General features: G+C 40.8%; 1 protein-coding gene across 3 annotated transcripts in view; it reads right to left on the bottom strand.

Moving 5' to 3' along the window:
- Nucleotides 1–23,236, bottom strand: part of LOC146364258 (plexin-A1-like) — a 309,896-nt gene that overhangs the window by 34,292 nt on the left and 252,368 nt on the right. For 2 of the 3 annotated variants that reach the window (XM_084916148.1, XM_084916149.1), the window contains exons 20-21: nt 16,143–16,377; nt 974–1,122 (exon numbers count right to left, since the gene is read on the bottom strand). In XM_084916148.1, the coding sequence (XP_084772274.1) occupies nt 974–1,122; nt 16,143–16,377 (384 nt within the window). The remainder of the gene's footprint in view (nt 1–973; nt 1,123–16,142; nt 16,378–23,236) is intronic. The other variant, XM_084916150.1, reaches the window with a different exon arrangement.

Raw genomic sequence — 23,236 nt, 5'->3', positions numbered from 1 at the left:
GACAGCTATGACACCACCCAGGGGGATTTTACTTCTAACAATATGAATCAACGTTCTGGATTAGAGCGATTAAATTAAGCTGTAAAAGGTCAAACAAATTACTCTTCGACTCCAAAAAGTCAGCGCTCCAATCAAAGCCAATGGAGCAGCACCAGATTCTACATCTTAATGATACTGCTGATTGCAAACTTGGCTCTCTGGTTTTTAGTTTTGGAGGGGAGTAGTTTATGTTGACATACTATTAATTCTCCTTCCCTTGGTCTCAGCGGTAAGACATCTTTATAAATCAGGTTCACTATTTCAATTTGGCTGTCCTGGCAAGGAGTTTGCATATACTGGTTCATTTAATAACTTTACAGTGATTTATAATGCCAACAACAATCCTAGGAGCTGTGAATCTTATTTTCTTTTTGCTTTGTTCCCCTTTGCCTTTCCTGCGTCTTTTTTAACGTCTCTTACATAACATTCTTTTTCAGTCAATTCAAAGCAATACTTACTGTATAACTCTTTTTATCTACATCAAAAGAATAAGGTGAGTTTCTGTCCCTTGAGATCCGACTAATGATGATACTATGGCTCTTGAAAATTCATTCACATTCATTGAGACAAGCTGAATACATTAAGACGAAGTAGGTAAAATATAGGTTATTTGATTGCTTTAAGGTGTTCAGCGTCTGGAGTTCTTGTCACATCTCAGGCTTTTTAAGAGTCCTTCCTTTGATGAAACGTGTCATGGGATAATGGCTACATAAGTTTCCAGCAGTAAAGCTAGTGGGACAGTTTTAATACCGATAAACAGAACTTTCAGAATACTTCTAGGGCAAACTTTTGTCAAACTAGGTGAACTACTTTAAGTAAAGCGGCAGCTGTATGTGTCCATGTTTGGTGTTAGTTTGTTAGTAAAGCCTCTACTATAGCTGATTATACATTGTTAGTTTGTTTCAGTCTCAAGTTTGGTCGGTGGTGTACTGACCCGTACCTCCATCTCCTTGAGCACAGGATGGTCCTCAATTCCAGGGAAAAGAACTCTCATTGCATAGGTCCGATAGTCTAGGAAGGGAATCCCAGCTCCATCCAGCTCCTGGGTTAGTTCATGGATGTCTGTCTGTAGCTCAGCGAAAGCTATAGATGGAGAAGAGATAATTGGTTATCATCTGTATGACCGAGCAGCAGCACTGCCTTGATGTTTCATCATGTGTTAAGTTGCCCAGTTAGCAGAACAACAAATGATCTGTCTCTGTAGCTAGTCTTAACTGCTCACTCATACTAACACTTTAGCTGGTGAAATTTACAATAAGATCACTTCATTTCATGGTAACTACCACAATGAGTGAAATAAACCCAAGCTTTTGTAAATATAATTTTGCAATGTAAAAGCAAACATTAAGGAAGTGAAAATATTGACTTTTTATCAATCAATAAGCTAGCTTCCTCAATTGAAGGACGTAGCATAACCTTTTTACCTATGTTGCTACAGGTTTATTTAAATATCCAGTGGGAGAATGTAAATTAGATTTCACTGTAAGGAGACAAGGGCCCTTTCTCATTTCTCAAGTACGCGAGTCCTTACTCGCGTTCTCGGCGAGTCCAGACTTGCTGAGAACGCGAGCACGGACTCGCGATTTGTACAATTGGAACACCAGCGTACTTGATGATGTCACAGGTCCGGAGTTTTTACTGCCGTCCCCTCTTAATTTAACTGTGATTAATATGTTATGAAGCTTAACTTTAATCTCCGCCAAACCGATTTACTCTATTAATAAAAATAGTGTACATGTATGCCTTAATAAAAACAAGCAGGTGAGAAATTAGAACGCTTTTCTTTTTACTTTAGTAGACACTCAAAAGTTACAACAGACAGCTGCTGGGGTTTGGAGGAGAACTGAACAAATATTTAAAATATAATCTGATCATTTTGAAGCAGCCTTCAGAATGTCCACGTATTAACATGCTGTTTTTGTTCCCGGTGAAAATGTTTCCTCCTGAATTGAATTACATCTCAGCCAAACAGATTTACTCAGGAACAAATAAAACACTGAAATAAACCAAAAATTAACATTTCGAAGTTATCTAAGAGACTTATATATCATGTTTAACCTGAGTAGCGAAAGACTGCGGGTGTGTGTGTGTGTGTGTGTGTGTGTGTGTGTGTGTGTGTGTGTGTGTGTGTTCAAAACGATGTGTCGGGAGTCCGCTGCTCTCGCTGGCTCTAGTGATCCTCGACCTCCCCAGCTATGGAGCTGGTGGGTAACAGACGTTTGGAAATATATGATATCTTGATAAATCGAGCAGATATTGGAAGCTTACACAGCTACATTCTCGCTTGAAAATAACTTAAAAGTTTATTTTGTGACAGAGAAAGAGTAATATTTAAAAGGTTTTAGCCGTGCTCCTCTGCCATTGCTGCGTTTGGGTTTTGAACGAAATGCATTCTGGGATATTTAGCTGTACCAAGTACACACAAGTACGCATATTGAGAAAGGCCCAAGGATTTCAGACGGCACAAATACATGTTTTGAATGAACAGCGTAAAATTCATAGTCGGAATTTATGCTGCTAACGGAAAGTCAGTTTCTTAGCCATTAGCTTAAAATGTACTTTTCAGTGGCTAATTGGTTCTGGCTTGAAACAGCTCAGGAGCTAGAGCTGTTCAACAGTAATGCCACCAAGACTATAAGCCTCATACTTTATACCACCAAATGTGTATGTACTATCAATGTTAGCATCCATGATTACATGGATATGTATTGATGTATGTGTATGTATTTGAAAGAAAACAATATTTTATTATCACGTTGCTGCTGAAGCACAGCGAGTAGCCATTAGTAAGACTATTGTAAGAGTGAACAATCATAAAATTGATGGTTGTGAGTTATATTCGTGAAAACTGTTGTAAAAGTGTATATTTTAACCTATAGCAGGATCTTCTACTAAACTTAACCTGTAGTTTGGTAGCAAGTGAAATATTGGCCGTAGCCAATGGATGAAAGTCCTTTTATCTTTTAGTCAAGAACACTAATATCAGGTGATTTTCACCCACGTGTAAGGATAGTGTTACAAAACTCCCATTAGTGTTCTAGGGTAAAAAATCTGACTAACTTTACAAGTGTAACAGTCTAACTGATAGAGTCATAACAGTGATCAAAAAACACTGAGTGTTAGGATAGTCACACAGATGATTCTGTGCTATAGATATCTATATATGGGTCAGATGAGGTGCCTGCCAGAGGCAAAGAAGGGAAAGCATTTCAGAAAGACAGCACAACCGCTGCAGAGATTTCAGGTAAAACGTCTCAACCTTAGAAAAAGAGCTAGACATCTGGATTGAGAATTAAAGGTCAGGTCATTTAAAAAAAACGATGCTTGCAAAGGAAGTAAATGAGGACCACAATGCAGAATCACAAGAATATACAGACACTAAGTCATGATAAGACACAGACACAATCAGCAATTTAGTTATATTCAATAAAGGGCACGTTATTATGTGTGGGTGAGAAAGCATAAAATAATGGTATGATTCTACTTGTAACTAAGTACATTCAGGTATACATAGATCTGAAGATAACACTAAACTATATATTTAACTTGCAGACAGGGCTAAAAACCTAGTTAACCAAATCCATTCCTTGGAGTTGTGGTCCTGACAATGTCAGTCATTACTTATCCAGAAAAAAGGCCCGAAAACAATGAATCTCAAATGGAAATCCTGCTTGGGGAGAGAGAAAAGCAGAAACAGGAGACAGAAAACAAAGTTCCTGGAAAGGAAAGTCAATTAATTGCATGAGTGGATAATTATTAAGAGAGCAACGGATGAGTTTTCATGCATAATTTCCCCCAGCTGTTATTGGACTGTTTGGTCCACAAGAGAAATAGAGAAGAGAGGAAGCAGAGAAGATGAAGGAAAGAAAGGGAAAGACGAAGAAAGATCAGGCAGTAAAGAACTGAGAATGGAAAGCAGACATTGGATTGAGGGTATAAGTAATTGGGAATAAGGGTAAAAGACAAAAAAGGCAGCACGGGAGACACAGCATGAAAGATAAAGGCAAAGGAGAGAATGACAAGAAGACAGGGAAGGAAAATGGCTTGAAAAATAGTCAAGGAGACACAAATTAGATGTAGGTTTTCTTTCAAGTCCTCACTTCATTTTCCACTCCACTTCTTCTCTCTTCTATCTATTAATCAGGCTCTTATTTACTGGCCAAAGGGTAAATCTGCTTAAAAGCATCTTAGCAGTTGGGGACCAAAATGGCGGCGCGTTAGCTAGACGCACACTTCCCTCCTCCGTGAATCTTTGCCAAGACACCTAACGTAATATCAACTTTTGAAGTTAAACTCTTACGGTATCCGTGCTTAGGACTCTTTTATGTCGTCTGCACCAGGTAAATCGGGCAGGGGTCGTGGTAAACCCTCACAACCTAAAATTGATTTCGGACCAACTAAACAAAGTGGAAAAGCTAAAGCTAGCACCATGTCGGAAGAGTCAATTAGCGCTGAAGAGGAAGGACCAAGTCATGCTCCGATTCTTGAAGCTATCAAAGACTTGAAAACCGACTTCTCCAACAGGTTTGACGGAATAATGGCTGCAATTGAGGGAGTGAGAAACGAGGTCGGAGAGTGCAAGGAGCGTATTGTAAATGTCGAGACACGCATTTCCGACACTGAGGACACGGTCGATAGCCTTCAGAGAAAAGTCCAGAGTCTCGAAAAGAAAACCAGAGATATGGAGGACAAAGTAATGGACTTGGAAACAAGGGCCAGGAGGGCTAACCTGAGACTGGTGAATTTACCGGAGAAGGTGGAGGGAACGGATGCTTGCGCATTTCTGGAAACCTGGATCCCGGAGACGCTGGACATCCCTCTGCTGAAATCAAAGCCATTCCTGGAAAGGGCGCATCGAATCGGCCCGAGAAACGACCCAAACGCCCCCCCAAGAACACTGATCATGAAATTCCTGAGCGATAGGGATAAGGCAATGGTGCTGAAAGCGACCAAAATCAAAAAGCAAATACTCTACGAGGACAAACCGGTGCGTTTCTACCCGGACATGGCAGCCGGCATACATAAGATGCAGAAAGAGTTCGACTCCGTGAGACGACAGCTCCGCAGCATGGGGATAAGACACGGGATGCTTCTCCCCGCCAGGCTCCTGGTGACCTACAAGGATAAAACACTGACTTTTGGCAAACCGGAGGACGCAGAGACTTTCGTTACGCGGATCCAAGCAGAGCGGGATGAATAGCGATACGGATAGAGTTGGTAAAATAATTGAACGTTTTGCTTGGCAGCTAATTCCTGGGGCTACTGTGAACTGATCATTGAAATATATTCACACTGAACATCTGTACATGCCTCCGTTATATCTGTACGGGGGTTAAAGACGCTGGTGATTACCTGCTTTGTGAGTATACCCCCCCCCCCTTTTTTTTCTTTTTTTTTTGGGGGGGGGATCGATTACTTTTTGTTTTCCAGGAGGACTCTCTGAGTTATAGTTACATTTAAATAGAGTTAAAGCACAGTAGACCCCTAACATTTAATTTATTTACATGAGTATATTTGGGATAGCAATAAATTCCTGGCAAAGCAATTATTATTTGTATGTAAAAGCTAACAATGGAGGGAGTGTTTAAGTTTAGGATAAGTCAATATCAATAATGGTGGATCATTCCTCAATAACTGTGGACTGGTCACTAGCATTACCGGAGTGTGTAGTAAGGAGAAGGGGAAACTGGCCCTTAGGTCAGAGGGGTTTTGTTCAATGGTTGATGCAGTTAGAAGCATCTGTGTTGTCTGCATTGTTTTGGTTGTTTAAAGGTACACTTCTATATACTAGCATGAGGAGATCATCTGAAAATTGCAGCTATGTCCAATGTTTTAGAAATTAAGATGACATCGTGGAACTGTAGAGGGCTGCAAAAACTTAAAAAAGTTAAACAAGTGATGAGAAGGTTAAAAGATATGCATTCCAAAATAATTTTTCTCCAAGAGACTCATCTTACTGGAAAAGAGGACTTAAAGATTAAGCGGAGATGGCAGGGAGAGGTATTTTCAGCACCATTTAACTCCCAAGCGAGAGGGGTTTTGACTCTAATACACAAGTCCGTCCCCTTTAATGTTTGTAAGGTAATTGCAGATAGGATGGGAAGGTATTTGATTGTTCAGGGTACTCTCTATACAGAACCTCTGATTTTAGTTAATATTTATGCCCCAAATAAGGATGAACCATCTTTTTTTAATAACCTGTTCTGCACGCTGTCAGCACTTAGTGGTCAATATATTTTAGCGGGAGACTTCAATTGCACTCTGAACCCAAGTATAGATAAATCATCACATTTAGACAAATCTCATAGCCAGAGTAGGGAAACCATTCTTCAGTTTGCTAAGGAATTAAATCTTATGGATATATGGAGAGACAGGAATCCTGGTGTATCGACATATTCATGTTATTCAAGCACACATAAATCATACTCACGAATAGACTACTTTTTAATCTCAGCAAGTCTGTCCTATAAAGTGAACGGTTGTGATTATGGCAGTGTCCTTATCTCAGACCATGCCCCAGCCAGTCTGGTCTATTTGGATCCAGGGCTAGTACGAGATCCCCCAAAATGGAAATTTCAGCAAAAATGGATGAAGGACAAAGACCTAATGGCGTACCTTGACAAACAAATTACTGATTACTTTGAGCTCAATACTTCTGAAACATCTCCGTGTATTAGATGGGAAGCATTCAAAGCCTTCATTAGGGGCCAAATAATTAGCTTCACAAGCTCAAAATCTAAGAAGGCCAGACAAAAGCTGAAATTATTGGAATCAAAAATTAAAGCTACTGAGGATATGTACTTTAAGAACCCCTGTCCCAAGCTGCACCAAAGTTTGCTGTTATTAAGAACCCAATATAATGAAATCTCAGCTTCAAAAGCTACAGCTAACTTATTAAAACTTAAGCAGTCCGTTTTTGATCAAGGGGAGAAATCAGGTAAAATTCTGGCTTGGCGTATAAAACAATTCCAATTAGAAAGATCAATTACTGCACTTAAAAATGATAAAGGGGAAACGATCTCTGACCCTGCTGCAATAAGTGACTCTTTCAAGGTCTATTATGAAAGGTTATACAGTTCTGACTTAAACCCAGGTGAACCAGACCCCAATTTTTTCTCTTTTCTTGACAATATGAATATCCCCAGAATAGAAGAAGAGGAATCCTTGAGACTGGGGGCTAAATTGACTCTGGACGAAATCTCAGAGGCAATAATGAGTATGAATTCTGGAAAGGCTGCAGGGCCAGACGGTCTGCCAATTGATATCTATAAAAAGTTTGTATCCAAATTAAAGGCACCCCTTTTGGAAATGTTTTCTGAATCTGCTCAAAAGGGGATACTCCCACCCACTCTGAGAGGGGCCTTAATTACACTTCTTCCCAAACCTGGAAAATCGAATGATAAATGTGAAAACCTGCGGCCAATTAGCCTCTTAAACTCAGATTTAAAGATACTCTGTAAAATTCTAGCAAAGAGACTGGAGGGCCTTTTGCCAGACATCATCAAGGAAGATCAAAATGGGTTCATGGTTGGGCGTCAGAGATTCCACAATGTTCGACGAGTGTTAAATATTTTACACGAGCAAGGGGGGTCTTCAGATACAGCTTTCTTGGCACTAGATGCCGAGAAGGCTTTCGATAGGGTGGAATGGCCCTATTTGCTTGAGATTCTTGGTCGCTTTGGTTTGGGAGTGGGATTCTGTAACTGGGTCAGGCTTCTATATAATAACCCATATGCAGAAATAATTACCAATAATGTTATCTCAAAACCAGTTGAGATTGGAAGAGGTTGTAGACAAGGTTGCCCCCTATCCCCCCTTTTATTTGTAATTGCAATTGAACCACTTGCTATTGCTGTAAGAGAACACGGTATGATCACGGGTATAGAGATCGGAGGGCTCGACCATCGAATAGCTCTTTATGCTGACGATGTGATCCTCTTTCTTAAAAATCTGGGAAAATCTATTCCAGCCATTTTAGACCTAATTGGAAAATTTGGACATATTTCTGGTTATAAAATCAATAAATCAAAATCTTCTATAATGCTTTTGAACTCAGAAGAAAGGATGAATCCACCTAAATACACCTGCCATTTTAGAAATGTGAATCAGTTTACTTATCTAGGTATTCAGATTGTCCCGAAATTGGAAGAGGTGGTGAACCATAATTATAGTCCAATTATGACTGACATATCCAAATCAGTGGAGAGATGGTCGAGTCTCCAAATTTCACTGATTGGTAGAATAAATATACTAAAGATGAACGTGCTCCCTAAGCTTCTGTATCTGTTTCAGAATATCCCCTTGCCACCCCCCTCAGACTTTTTCCTTAAAATAAGAAAACTGTTTAATCAGTTTTTATGGAATAACAAGCGTCCCAGACTTCGCTTATCACTTTTATACTTGCCCTTTGATGCAGGAGGGCTGCAATGTCCTAACATGGTTTGGTATTACTGGGCAGCCCAATTAAGAACTATAATGTTCTATTATGCTGCAGAAAAGCCCCCCGCATGGAGAACTATTGAGTCTCTCTCTCTTAGGCTTCCACTTCCTACATATGTATACTCTGATAAATATAATAAACTCAAGGACATTACGCTTAATCCTATAGTTAAAAACATGATTTATATCTTACATGTCACTCAAAGATATTTAAACGTAAAATCTCCCCTCTCCGTTTTTAGCCCGATTTGGGGCAACAATTATTTTGCCCCGGGTAGGGCGGACGGTGGTTTTAAAATGTGGGCAGACTCGGGGCTGGGACTGGTGAAGGATGCTTTCGGGGGTGATGGAAGACTTTTAAGTTTTGAACAACTAATCTCTAAATTTAATATTCCCCGAAAGCACTTTTTCAAATACCTACAGTTTAGGAGTTTTATCAGGTCTTATCATAATGATTTTACACATATTCCCCCGCTGTCCACATTAGAGAAAATCCTAACCAAAAACCCCACTGGTAGAGGGATGATATCTGAATTATATAACTTGATGATGACATCCTCTCCTGATTCATCTGCTGCTAAGCTTGAAGCTTGGAGGTATGACTTACAGGAGGAATTGACAGTGGAACAATGGAGTAGAGCATGTAAGCTAGCCCAAACACAGACAGGGAACACACGTCTAAAATTGCTACAATTTAATTGGTTGATGAGAGTGTACATAACACCAGAAAAACTTAACAAATTTAATATGCAGATTCCTGATATCTGTAATAGATGTGAAGAAGATAAGGGCACATTGCTCCACTGTTTATGGTCATGTCCAAAAATAAAGGAGTTTTGGGAAGAGGTTAGAGCAATGATAAAGGAGATTTTGTCAATTAAACTTGTGATGGATCCCAAACTTTTCCTACTGGGATTATATCCTGTAGGGTGTAACATAAATCATTTTGAAAAAATCTTCATAAACATGGGAATACTACAAGCAAAGAGAGTGATAGCTCTAACGTGGAGGAGTCTTGGCAAAGTATTTCACATTGGTTCAAAGAATTGTCTTTATGTTTACCATTAGAGAAAATTACATATACTCTAAAAGATAAACAAGAAATTTTCCAGAAAATTTGGGGGCGCTACATCCAGTATATTGGGAATAAAGATCTATTTGGTTTACTGTGTGAGACAGGGACAGCCTAGCTATTCCCTGTACAGGACCACAACCATATGCTGCAATCTGAAAATTATTCTTTAAAATCTGTCAGAGGTCTCATGGACTCAAGTGCTTTCATTGAATGTACCTTGTGTTTCGTTTATCGTGTAAATTTGTTTGTGTATGTACTTTATGTATGTATATATGTAAAACTTTAATAAACATAATGTTGAAAAAAAAAAAGCATCTTAGCAGGCAGCCCTAGTGAAAATACGCTTTCAAAAAATATCCTCCTGATCAGCTGATACAAAACAAGACATAACAAAACCTCAAGCGCAGTTCAAAGCAGGGCCATAACCTTTCCTCGGCTGCAGCCATGACCATGAACGGCTCTTGAACTATGACGGACCCATCAGCCTGTACTGTGCAGTGTGTTTATTTCTTGTGAAATGCTCATCCTTTACATGCTAAAATGTGTGTTATACGACAAGCACAAGTAGTACAAGAGACAAAATGTCAGTGTTGCTAATAGAAATATCCCGACTCTGATTGTTGGATTGGATTTTTTTGTTAATCAGTATCGAGGATAATTTAGAAACTTTTTTTGTTGGTTTTCACTGATGAAAATTAAAGTGCAGCTTTTGTTCAGAGAGGCCACAAAGTCAAGCTCAGCTGTAATCCCACCAGATCATCAAACCTAAATGGCAACCTGCCATCAGCTGATGACTTCCAGAAATCAAATCAGCAAATCTCATCTAGAGCGCTTTTTAAGATTCTTGAGCAATGACCACAGATGCAGCCCATCTGCAACATCCACCCCAGCGCCCCACTTCATCCTCTCTGACCTAATGTCATATACACTCACTGTCCACTTGATTAGGTACACTTGCTGAACTGCTCATTAAAGCAAAGATATAATCAGCTAATCACATGGCAGCAACTTGCATTTGGGAGTGCATTCACGGTCAAGACAGCTTGTTGACGATCGGATCCATGGATCCATGATGCCTGGTATCATTGGTTCAGGATGGTATTAGTGGTGTAAAGGTGCTGGGGATGGTTTCTGCTGCTGCTGACCATGTCCATCTCCTTATGAGCACAGTGTACCCATTGTTTGATGATTGCTTCCAAGAGGATAACACACTTTAGTGGTCCCGACTGAACTAACTTAACCACAGGTAAAATACTGACAACCTAAAATATAGCTTTTTGATTTGTGCTGTTTTATTATTATTATTATTAAATGTGTTGTGAGATTTTGTGACTGCAGGGTATGGTGTTCAAATAATCTGATATTTTATATCTATATAAAAAATGTAGCTCAGTTCCAATTTTCTGCTCTGTTGCATCTAAAAGTGTATTTTTTTCTGCAAGAAGACAATGTTTACTGCAGCTGACAATAAATGAGGGCTTTATGCCAAAGAGAGTGCTCAGGATGTTTCACTTGATATAATGTGATGAGAAAAATGGAGAGAATATTTTTGTTTACCAACATCACACTAATATTTCAATATATTATGATCTCTATCTACAACACGAAAGGCAGCTGTAGGGTCGTCCAAATAGAGCTATCCATTGGAGCCAAAACACACCTACTCCATTATGCAAAACTTAAAAAAGAAGGACTGCTGGTAATGGAGCACTTCGCTGTCCGACTAGTAGCTTACTTGTGGTTCCTAGGGTATTTAAAAGTAGAATGGGAGGCAGAGCCTTCAGCTTTCAGGCCCCTCTTCTGTGGAACCAGCTCCCAGTTTGGATTTCAGAAACAAACACTCTGGAATTATAATTACAGTAATTATTGTAATCCGTTATTATCAGGTTGTCCTAAAAACTCAGAAATGCTCAAAATGCTGTTGTAAGATTACTGACAGGGACTAGACTGACACAGCATATTTCTCCCATCTTAGCTTCTTTTCATATGGTCCCTGTTAGAATAAATTTAACCCCCCTCCTCATATAGGATGTCTTAAATAATCAGGCCCCATTTTATCTTATAGTAACACTTATAGCAGTCGTATCACTCAAGCAGAGCACTTTGCTCTCAGACTGCAGGCTTACTTGTGGTTCCTAGCGTATTTAAAAGTAGAATGGGAGGTTCAGCCTTCAGCTTTCAGGCCCCTCTTCTGTGGACCAGCTCCCAGTTTGACTTCAAGAGACAAACACCCTCTCTACTTTTAACATTGGGCTTAAAACGTTCCTTTTTGATAAAGCTTTCAGTTAGGACTGTCTGTCTATGTCTTTCCTGGGAAAATGCTCATGTGTTTCTGATGAGTAAACACACACACACAGAAACACACACAAAAGATCCCAGTCAACACAAAGTCTGGGAAGTGAAGTGTAAAAATGCCACAGCATTGAGTGTGCTCAAAGGAGCATGTAAACAATGCCTTACCATGAATTGGTTTGAAAGTTCATTTGCATTTTCTTGCCTATATACTTTATACGGGACTCTTTAACAGATCTTTTAACCCATAGAAGTGATGCTTCCCGGTCAGCACTTGGGTTTGTAATGTGTGTATGCATGATGGTTAATACAGTACACTATAGCTGTGTACAGTGTGATATTCACCTCTTACAGATGACTGATCCAAAACGTCCTGTCCCCCCCTAAAGACTGTTAGAAGCCTGCCTCACACATATACACTTCCTTTTGCAATCACAGGGATAGTCGACCGCCCACTTCATCTGCTCCTCCGCCCATGTGCGCTGTCTTGCCTCTATAGGCCAGCTGGGAGTGCAGCAGGCGGGGCGGGGTGCTTTCAGGGTGGGTGGGAACGAGGCCATGCTTCACTTCCTAGGAAAACCAAGCGCTGTTGACTTCCCGTTGACTTCAACGCTCACCTGTCGGCCTACTGTTGTAAATAGCGGAACTTTCTCCAGTCGTGTTTCGTGAAAAACACAAATGACAACATCTTAAACTGAGGCGACGCGACAAGGAAGAAACACGTACCTGGAAATGTCACCACAGTCAGGATTGCGCGTGCAACGATCAGCCTGAGAATGTTGCACTTTGAAAAACAACACTCGTGTAGTTTTGTTTGACAGCTGCTCCCTGGCAGGTGTTGCGACTTTGTGTCATGACCGCAGTGTAATCGTATCATAACTCTGTAGCGTGGCTGCGTGTGCCCGTGTTATTATATTGAGTGTAAACACCTGGATTGTCCACACATCAGTCATCCACACTCTGCTGCTGACTCTTGCTCTTTTAACCCAGTTTCTTTGTGTCGGTTTCTCACTCACAATATTTTCTCACTCCTCTGCAAATAATCCCCTTGTTAGCTTGACCTCAGATAGGCCTCTCACACTATCTACTTTCCAGCCGTGTGTGTGCTCTCCGTCTTTCTGACAGTCTTGCTGTTGAGTTGTGTTTTCACTCGGAGGTACGGACAGATGACTGACACGTTAGACTGTGCTCTCCACCACCATCATTATCAAAACAGGTGTCCATTCCTCCAGTGCCCAGATGCCAATCCATGCCGAGAAGCACTGGAGCTGTGCTGTGAGGCTTGTGGTGGAACAACGTCTTGCTGAGATGCTTTACAGTGGTTTCCCTATAATTGACAGGCATCTGTGTGCTGTTTACAGTTTCACCTTTGAGTATCAGTAGAGCCGAACACCTCGTGCTATCCATACAGCACGATTTGCTTCTGCTTAATTGTTCTGTAAAATACTGAACATTACATCATCATTTTCTGTTGCCCTTCTGTGCTTCCTATTGGCATATTTCATCTCTCCCAGAACACCGTCATACCGCCAAATATAAATGACTACAGATAAAATAACAATCTTGCTTTGACCCTGGCAGAAATATCCTTTAACACTGCTCAGCATGCACATTTCCTATTATTAAACTTCAAAGCCATTTTCAGGAAGCGTTGTTGTATACTCACTCAGCTCAGCAGACTCCAACACTCTGATCAATGTCATTGCCAGTTGCTGACCTTTAAAACAAGTTTACTCAGGCAGTGAGCAGGTGCAAATAGATTAAGAAAGTCTAAAGTGCTTTGAGTGGCAAATGTGTAATTTATCTAGTCTGTGACGACCATCTACTTTAACCAGATAAACGGCTTATTAGATACTTGGAAAAAATATGGAGACAAAAAATCTAAATCACTCCTCCCTCGCCTCCCATTGATTTAGTTTCTTTTTGTGGCAGTGTTTAGGGGTTTACATAATTTAATTCAAGCTTTATCAAAAAGAAAAGTTTTAAGCCTAATCTTAAAAGTAGAGAGGGTGTCTCTCTCCTTCAAATTCAGGCTCAAAGCTGAAGCTGTGCCTCCCATTCTACTTTTAAATATTGTAGGACCCATAAGTAAGCCAGTGATCTGAGAGCAAAGTGCTCTATTGGGGTGATATGGTAATACGAGGTCAATAAGATAAGATGGGGCCTGATTATTCAAGACCTTGTATATGAGGAGCAGGATTGTAAATTCAGTTCTGGATTTAACAGGGAGCCAATGAAGAGAAGCCAACATGGGAGAAATATGCTCTCTCTTTCTAGTCCCCATCTGTACTCTCGCTGCAGCATTTTGGTTCAACTGAAGGCTTTTCAGGGAGTATTTAAGACAGCCTGATAATAATGAATTACAACATTCCAGCCTAGAAGTGATAAATAAAGAATTTTCAGTAATTTTTATCATTTTCAGCTTTACTCTGAGACAGGATGTTTCTAGTCAGTGGCGGTCCTAGCCTGTTTTATGAATGAAATGTGCTCTATTTGGAAGCAGCCGGCCCCCCTCCCCTTTGGACAGGTTGTGTGTGAGACTTTAAATCATCAAACTGTAAATTATAAATTTTAAATTGTTATTGATCCCTTTACCCCGAGTCCTAAAGTGTATATTTATTTTCTTACTCTTCTTATATTTATTGTTTGTTTACTTGCACTGCTGTAACTGGAGCCTTGTCGTCTCTCCTCTCTATATACTGGACTGTATGTAGCAGAGGTGACAATAAAGTTTACTTTGACTTCAGCAGGAAGCAGGCGCACCGAGGGCTCTCGCGCTCACTTTTCGCATATAGAATTTTGAAAAAACATCGGAGCAAATTATAAGTCTGTATCATAATGTCTGGTGTTTTCGTGTTTGCTGGTTTGTTTTTATTTTGTTTTATTTTGCGAGTTGGTTATTAGATGCTGCTCCAGCCAGCCAGAGAATCCCCCGCCGCCCCGCCCTCTCCTCCCTGTGCCGCAAGCAGCAGGCGCACCTCGCAAACGGAGGGCACCCTTCCTCCCAGCAAATGGGCGATAGAAAACCAATCGGTGCCTATGCCATTCCCAATATGCGCTGGCTGATGTCGGGGCAGCATGAGTACGAGCAATTTTTTTTTTTTTTTTTTTTGCCGATGCCCGTGATGCCGCCCCCCACCACGATGCCGGCCCGGGCAACCGTGTCGCCCGTATCAAAAACCGCTACTGTTTCTAGTTTTAGAGATATTGTGCAAATGTGATAATTTTCTGCAGTAATAATTCTCTGCAAATACAAATAATCAAACTACATACTCAGCTTCACCTGCAGCGAGTCTCACAGCTTGAAGATTAACTTCAATAATATCTTTTTAGACTGCCCACGATAGTTCTTGTTCTACGCTTCAGTCAAAGGGAGTTTGGAGTTCTCCATCTGCTCCAGGATATGGGAAGAATACTGCTTCAGCTCATACTAGATCCAGAGCAACAAAGGGACTAGCATAGCTAGCTGCAACCAAGGTGCTGAAATCAGAGTATGTGACACCGTGGAATGAACTCTTCTCTGGGTAAGCAGCTGAATAAAATCCTCCACAACAGCAATCTGACCAGCAATCCAACCAGTAGGGGAGACACAAGAGAGTCTAAGTTAAGAGCTAAGAAAGCAGGGAGAATTGATTGACCATAGATGTCATCTTCCTCACATATTGATAAAAACAAGTAAGTAGCTAAAATAAACCAATAAATATACTTCTGACAGCTGCTAATACCACTGGAGAGTTCACCCAAACGCAGTTTGGGAAACACTGTACATGCTAATACACAAGCAGGAAATTAGCTTAAAATAGTAGTACTAGTAATATATAAAACATTAACCAGTATACTTTGCCTGTTTTATGATCACTGTATAGTTTCCAGGCAACCAACGGAGAAACCAGCGAGCCATGGTAGTCACACAAGAAAATTAAACCCCCATTAAACATCTCATCTGTGCACTACAGCTGCGAGCTACTGAACAAACAAGGTAGGAAATGTTCATTTGTGAAGTTTAGAGAGCATGTAGGCAGGTTTCATTAGATACACTTTAGATAAATGCAAGCTGTATATAACTAAAATATCATACTACTCATTTATCATTCTGAAAATGATGAAACACATTGAGTTACCGTAATAAAATTTGATTTCTATTCAAATTGGAGTTTAAAAACCTTTTTAACTGTAGTGGATTATTTTATATTTTATCCTATTTCTGCTGAAAGATCCCCTTCTTTTTTTTTTTGGTCTTGTTATTTTCCAATAGTGCAAGGGTAAAAGCTGGATCCACACTGCTTCTACAGCCTACCTTCTTTACACTCCAGGGCCACTCTGGACTCCAGGTTGTCCATTTGAAGCTGTAGACGTTTCAGGGTGCGGTCAGCGTCCCTCGACTTCCTCTTATAGGCTATCAGCACGGCAATGATGACCAGCAGCAGCAAGCCGCCACCCCCTCCGATGCCGATGATGGCGGGAAGCGTTAGCAGGCTGTCAGAGTAGATGTGAAGCGTCCCGGGAGAGTACTCAAACCCACCTGCACGGATCTGAACACACACAAGTGATAAGTGGTCAGAGAAAGAAACAGAAATCATCACCATGCCCCCCACTCCCTCCCACATATTGACGCTTGTTCACAAGAGAGCTGCTCGGTAAAACCTGTGTTCTTCTGGCGGCCACCAAATAGCTGCACTGTTGGAGGCGAGTGTTTAGCGCATTGCTCAAAGGTAGAGCCAAGGCAGTTGTTAAGAGCTGAGAAATTCCTACTTAGTTGCTTTCCCCTACACAGTCTGGGGATTTGCACTAGCACCTCAGCGCAGAGAGCGAGAAAGAGAGAAAACAACCGGCGGTCATTTCTGCAGCAGCAGATGGCTTGAGAATAGACGAGGTGGTCTGAATAGATCAAAAGTTGCTGGTCTGATGAAAGAGAAGCTGCTTGACCCAATTTCTTCAACAACGATCATTAAAGTTTGATCCGTTCTGTACTCGGACTAAACAGTCAGCTCTCTGACAGGCTTTTACTGTGGAGGCTTACATCACCATCGCTGCTCTGAACATTTCGTGTAGGAAAGGTTTTCGATTCTTGCCTTTAGGGGAGATGCTTCAGAGGGCTTTGATAATGAAGATCTCACAAGTTAGCTCGCTCCTTTGCTTTAATGCGGCGTTATCCGCAGACTCGATGTTTGGGTTAGATATTTTGTTGTTTATGTCCTCGTTTATCACCGTCAACTTTAATAAGCTGATAGAGGTTAGAGCACATATACACCGAGACTTTTAAAGCAGCGCGGTAGAGGTTGATGCAGACAGTGTTAAAGTCACACACATCCACTCATAAAACAACCGTAACACACTTCCAGGGCCCACACACTTATATACTGCATGCGTACGCGCGCACACACAGTATAAGTAATCAAACAAAGTAATCACCAGCATTTAAATCCCTCCCCAAGGAACCATGGTAATTATGGGAAGTCAAACATTTCTTTTTCTTTTATGACTAACTACATTTACATAAGCACAGTGTGTCTCATTGAAAAAAAAATACATATACACACAGGACTGGAATCCATCAAATCAAGCAATCCACCAGGGGGGTTGATAACTGATTCAAATGAGGTGCGATTATGCACTTTGAAGTTCTTGTAAGTGCACTTTCATGTTAACATTATCAAAGTGTGATTAAAAAAAAATAAAATAGAGAAGCTGTTGTATCAATAGCAGCATAGTCAATACCCACAAATTAAATGTGCAGTAGTAAAGACAATTAGACTGGCTTTGTGTAAGATTATGCGGCCCAATTAGTTGTGTGGACACGATCGGTTTGCAAAGGAGACTGAGCTAAATTAACTTAAGCAGGAGTTGGGATTAGTTACCTGGGAGAGAGAGGAGTTTAAACATATTTAAAAATGCTGAATTAATTTTTTTGATAATAACAATGTGCTCCACAGTGTGACAGGAGTTAGTCAAAGTAATGAACACACAGACAATTAATAGTGCATATGTGCATTTATTCCCCTTTTGGTTCAACGGAGCATTTATTGTCTTGTTTCCAATTCTCTTTAACATTTTGATTCCTGCAGCTCTCATAACTGCTTTCCTGCACGATGGGGATTCATTTTTCTGTGGCCAAGTTCTAATGTACCTGCCCAGCACCAAACAGCAGACAGCTAAATTGGCAACCAGCTGGTGGACACAGCAAACTCGCACTATGGAGAGTGTGAATGTAATTTTTGCGCAATAGCAATGTTTTCACATGTCGCTACTAGCCATTAGCGGTCAATTACCATGGCTGTGAGATTAAAATAAATAAATAAATAAATGAACTTTAGCATTTAATGGTTGGAAATTATCACCTGTAAAGACAGGTATGACTATACAGCACCTAAGGCTAACAATAAGGCCCTATTTTCTTAGCAGCTGTATGCAAGTCGATTAGGTAGCAATGGGGCGATTTTGCTTTTTGTGTATTTTAAGTCAGCAGTTTAAAGTTGTGTTCCACATAATCAAAAGTGATAAAGCTAGAGCTTAAAACACTGCATTTATGGGTCAGTAGCACTAAAGTAAACAAACCTCCTTGTGGCTAGTCAGTGAACTTCTGCAAGTAGTCGCAGCGACCAAGTGTTGGTCCCGAAACTGAGCATGCAACACTCTCAACTGCAATCTGACCACGATCACTCTTAGACCGACTGGTGAAGGTATGCAAATATTTGTCGTCTCAATAAACACAGATTGCCAACATGTGAGGTTCTGGCTAGACTCTGAACATAAGCAGTTAATGAGAATTTCTCTTTAATGTCTATTTCTGTGTATGTAGACAGCAAAAGGTGTGCAATTTTCATCGATTTATCACAGTTAATTGCTATATTATTAACTTGAGCCCAGCCAAGGGGGAGTAATCATACTCACTAAAACTGAGCAAAACTAATAGTTTACTTGGGTACTTGGACAAAATGAAGTCAACATAATGTTAATGGTAACAGCTGTAATTCTACAGTTATTTGAAATTGGAAGTTGGAATTTTTGTGTTGCCGCTCAATATTTTCAACTGGAACGCCCCCTCACATTAGGATTTGAACTCTCAATGTTGGACTCAACCCCGACTTCACATTTGGGATTTTTAACTACCCCGGAGTTAGACTGTCAGAGCAGCAGTAGTAACCGTAACTTCACAACACGGCAGTGCAAGTAAACTGTAGCAAAACTGTAAAAGCTGTAATCCATACAGCCAATGCTGTGTGTTTGTGATTAGCTACATATGAGGAGCAGGGTTCTGCCTTGCTCTTGAGCAAAAACAAAGCCTGTTTTCCTTTCTTTTCTAATTTCACAACTTTGCATGGAGTTTGCATGTTCTCCCTGTGTTTACGTGGGTTCTCTCCAGCTACTCTGGTTTCCTTCCACAGTCCAAAGACATGCAGTTAGTGGGGTTAGGTTACTTAGTGTCTGTTTCTATGTGTTAGCCCTGCATCCGATTGCCAGCTTCCCAAGTATGACAAGTCCAAACGTCAGCTGTGAAGAAGGCCTCTAACCACAATAACAAATTCCCATAACTCTTTGAAACTGTTATTTTATGCAGCGACTTAACATAAAACTGAATCCTCCAGGACACTTAATTTAAATATTAATGACTCTTCACATGTTTATTTTGGGAAAACGGCATTGAATGCCAGTATTCTGTGCGTGTGTCACCACTTCAAGGACTTTTTAGAATCTATGACAGCTAATCTGAAATATGTGCTCATATATTTTACATCATGCTTTGAATCCAAAACGCATGAAAAATACATAAGAAACGGCTGCTCTGTTACCCTTCCAATCGTCAGCTGGTGTTATCTAATCTGAGGTCATTTGTATGTATAAAAGAATGAACCAGGAGGGAGCGTATCCTCAGACGACACAAATGTGGCATCAGTTTAAGCAATATTAAGGTGGTGACACATTTGCGAGGCATTTGTCTATTTTTATTCTCCTGTCAGACTGAAGGACTGGGGGAGGAACTTAGAAAGCTGAAGGCCAAAACAACAAACAAGTTTCTTCGAAAACTCAAGGGAGGCACACAGCTGCCAACACACAGCTGAGCATCTGAGGGGACACACAAAGACACACTGATGAACGTGGACGACTTTCCTTACAGTATGCCCACTCGCGCACACGACAACACACAACAAGCCCGGTAAGTCTGGACACCCACTGGGTTCCTCTGTATGTAGGTCATTCTACATGGGGAACATTATTGTGCCACAGCTGTGTCCTTCTCTGCAGCATTCCGCTGCGCGGCACGCACAAGAACAACAAGGGGAAAAAGGGTTGATGCGCACATAAATACACCAAAAACAAGCCACTCACTGTAGTCACTCACACACACACACGTGCGGAGAAGAGATAGGAACGGACAGCTCTATTTTTTCTTCGGCTATTGTCAGGCGAAGGACTAACTCCACCACCCCCGCCAACACGTCGCATTGCTCCGAGATTCAACATGACATTTCGTTCAAAAAAGAGAAAAGGAGGGATAAAAAAAGAAAAAGAAAAATCCAAGCGAGATCCACCTTGGAGCTGGCTGGTTCCATTGAGAGCTATCATATTGAATTACATGGATGTGCTGTCAGTGGCTTTCTAGGTATATTGGTTGTAGCTAGCAGGGAGTAAATGTCATAAAGATATAGTGAAATGACTGTGAAAGGACATTGGTGATAAGTTTAAAAAAGGGGTGGAAGGAGGGGAGGGCTTCTGAGTGGGTGCGCTGTCGGGATATTCAGACAAACATCCAAATATATTCGCAGTGAGTGCTGCGTCGCCTGGTTGACGTTTGACCTTCTTCCACACAGATGCTCCGGGAGCTGCGCTGTGATTCTGAAAGTCTGCTCCAGTCAGAGTGAATCAGGACTTTCAGTCTGGAGTCTGCTGACAGCTCAACGCTTTGGACAAGTAAAGCCGATGACTGCCGCAGGACGTGCTTGGAGGTTCTCAGAGTTTTCCCGACACTTGCTTTTCTGCTGTATCATTATTTCTGCAAATACGAAACACTCGAAATGAAAGTGACATCAGCAGCACTCACACCACGGCTGTTGGTGGAGAAGAAAAAAACAGTTGCGGCTTGAGACGTGACCGTGACTTTTAAAAACAAGCTGCTTTTGCTTGGATTACCTGTTGCAACAAAATTTGCACATCAGAAAGGTTTATACACAAACGAGGTTCCTGGATTAGAGCTTAGAGACAAGCTTAATGTCTTCATATCAGCAGCATCCTGGAGAAACAATTCTATTCTTAATACTACCTTTTATGTTTTCGGCATGGCTCTGAGACTGAGCCTTGTCATGGATATAAACTGTAGCAAACTTGCATAACTTACCTAATATGTCACTTCTAGTTTAGTTTTTTTGTTGCATCCTCTAGTCACATAAAAAAACCCTCCTAATACCAGATGCTCAGACAACAGGAGTCCTCTCGGCTGCTCAGCAGAGCAGGACGACATACTGACAGTTACCTGACCAAGACAGCGAGCAACTCACAAAATACCTATATAGACGTACAGAGGTCCATCAGCAGTCATCAGTCGTGTGTTTTAATGGAACGCTGTGCTATCTAATGTGAGTTTATCTTCCTAAAAAGCTAATTGGGCATTCAAAAACCATTTTTTCAATTATGGTGGCACAGCTGAAAACTGCTCTGCTGATTAAAGAAGCAATGCATTTGGACAACTTAATGTGTCTGGAGCATCAGACTTTATTAAAATAAATAAATACATTTCAGAGAAATGAAGGCAAGTCCATGCAGGAAGTCACCAAACCACTTTGTACAACAATGTGTGCTAGCTTCTTGACAGAGCAGTAAAAACTGGCTCTAACCGAAACAGCTGAAGAAGTGTCAGTATGAACAGTGAAGAGGTGACTAAAGGACAATTGTTATTTCCCACTGCAGTCATGTATATTTCATAGCATGACTTCTTGGATACTCTTTCGGTAAATGATTGCAAGCCGTTGCAGCCGATGGGCAGCCACTTTCGGATGACAGGTGATTGCACAGATTGCCTGGTTTAGGGTAACCTCTCTTCAAACATTTCCAGTCTGACTCTGAGTGCCTGCAATCACCAGACAGGTTGCCAACATGTTGGCAACTCATCTGTGACGCATCTCTTTGCAATAGGGGACTGACTTAAAAGCTTTGTAGTTGGCAACAGATTTGCAACTGATTGCAACTTGACTGCAATTAATTGCAAAGTAATCGCAAACTGACTTCATCTTACTGCTGTTTTATCATCGCCTTGATGCACCAAAGCTGATTTGAAAATCGCAATTGACTGCGCATTGTCGCAGACCTGATCCTTGTCTTTGAAACAGTCACTTCGAAGTAGGGCTGCCACGATTAGTCGACTAGTCATGATTACGTCGACTATCAAAATCGTCGACGACTGATTTAATAGTTGACGCGTCGTTTGAAGCTTTGTAAGATCACAAAAGACGCAGGAATAAGTAGTAGGATTTAAGAGTGTAATAACGGACTGAAACAGAAGATGCATGTACAAGGATGCCAGCTGCCGTTAAAACCCAGAAGAAGAAGAAGCTGTGTCCCAGAATTCATAGCGCAGCCCAGCTCAGTTTCCAACAACGGCGGCAGCTAGTTAGTTTTAATGTTACTCTTATTATTCTTTCTGGGTCACAAAATAAACGTTTAACATATTTTCAGGTGAGAATGTAACTGTGTAAACCTCAAATATCTGCTCAGTTTATCAAGACACCACATATTTTAAAAAGCGCTCCGACGTTTTCGGAGACGTCTGTTACCCAACAGCTCGATAGCTAGCTGGGGGCAAGGCTCACTAGAGCCGGTGAGAACACCGGACACCCGGCAAATCGTTTTCAAACCCACCGCCGTCTTTCGCTACTCAGGTTAAACATGATATATAAGTCACTTAGATAACTTAAAAATGTTATTGTTTGGCTTTTTGTTAGTATTTTATTTGTTCCTGAGTAAATCGGTTTGGCTGAGATTAAAGTTATAGTTTTTACACAGCTGAATAAACGTCAAGCAGACAACTGATTATCAGAAGTGTGAGATGCTGGAGAATATACTCCGGTGTCCTGTTATATTTTAGATAGCAAGGAGTTTATTAAACTTCACCGAAACAATCTGCAAATTTCATTAAAATTTAATAAACTATCATCTTGTCTTTATTTTTAGTTAGCACATACCTTAAACACTTAAAGCTGTAAGCTAATGATAGTTATATAAGAGCAGATGCTGCTGGTGCAGTAAGCTGTACCTTTTACGTCTAATGGATCCATGATCTGATTAGTCGACTAATCGCAAAAATAATCGGTGACTAGTCGACTATCAAAATAATTATTTGTGGCAGCCCTACTTCGAAGCCAACGATACTGCAGTTTCATTGCACACAGTCACAGTAAT

This window comes from Perissodus microlepis, chromosome 20 (genome assembly GCF_051167445.1).
Source record: "Perissodus microlepis isolate ML-2025 ecotype Zambia chromosome 20, ASM5116744v1, whole genome shotgun sequence".
NCBI classification, from domain to species: Eukaryota; Metazoa; Chordata; class Actinopteri; order Cichliformes; family Cichlidae; genus Perissodus; species Perissodus microlepis.
Note: the sequence above shows the minus strand (reverse complement) of the source record. Positions and strands in the feature narration are given on the sequence as shown.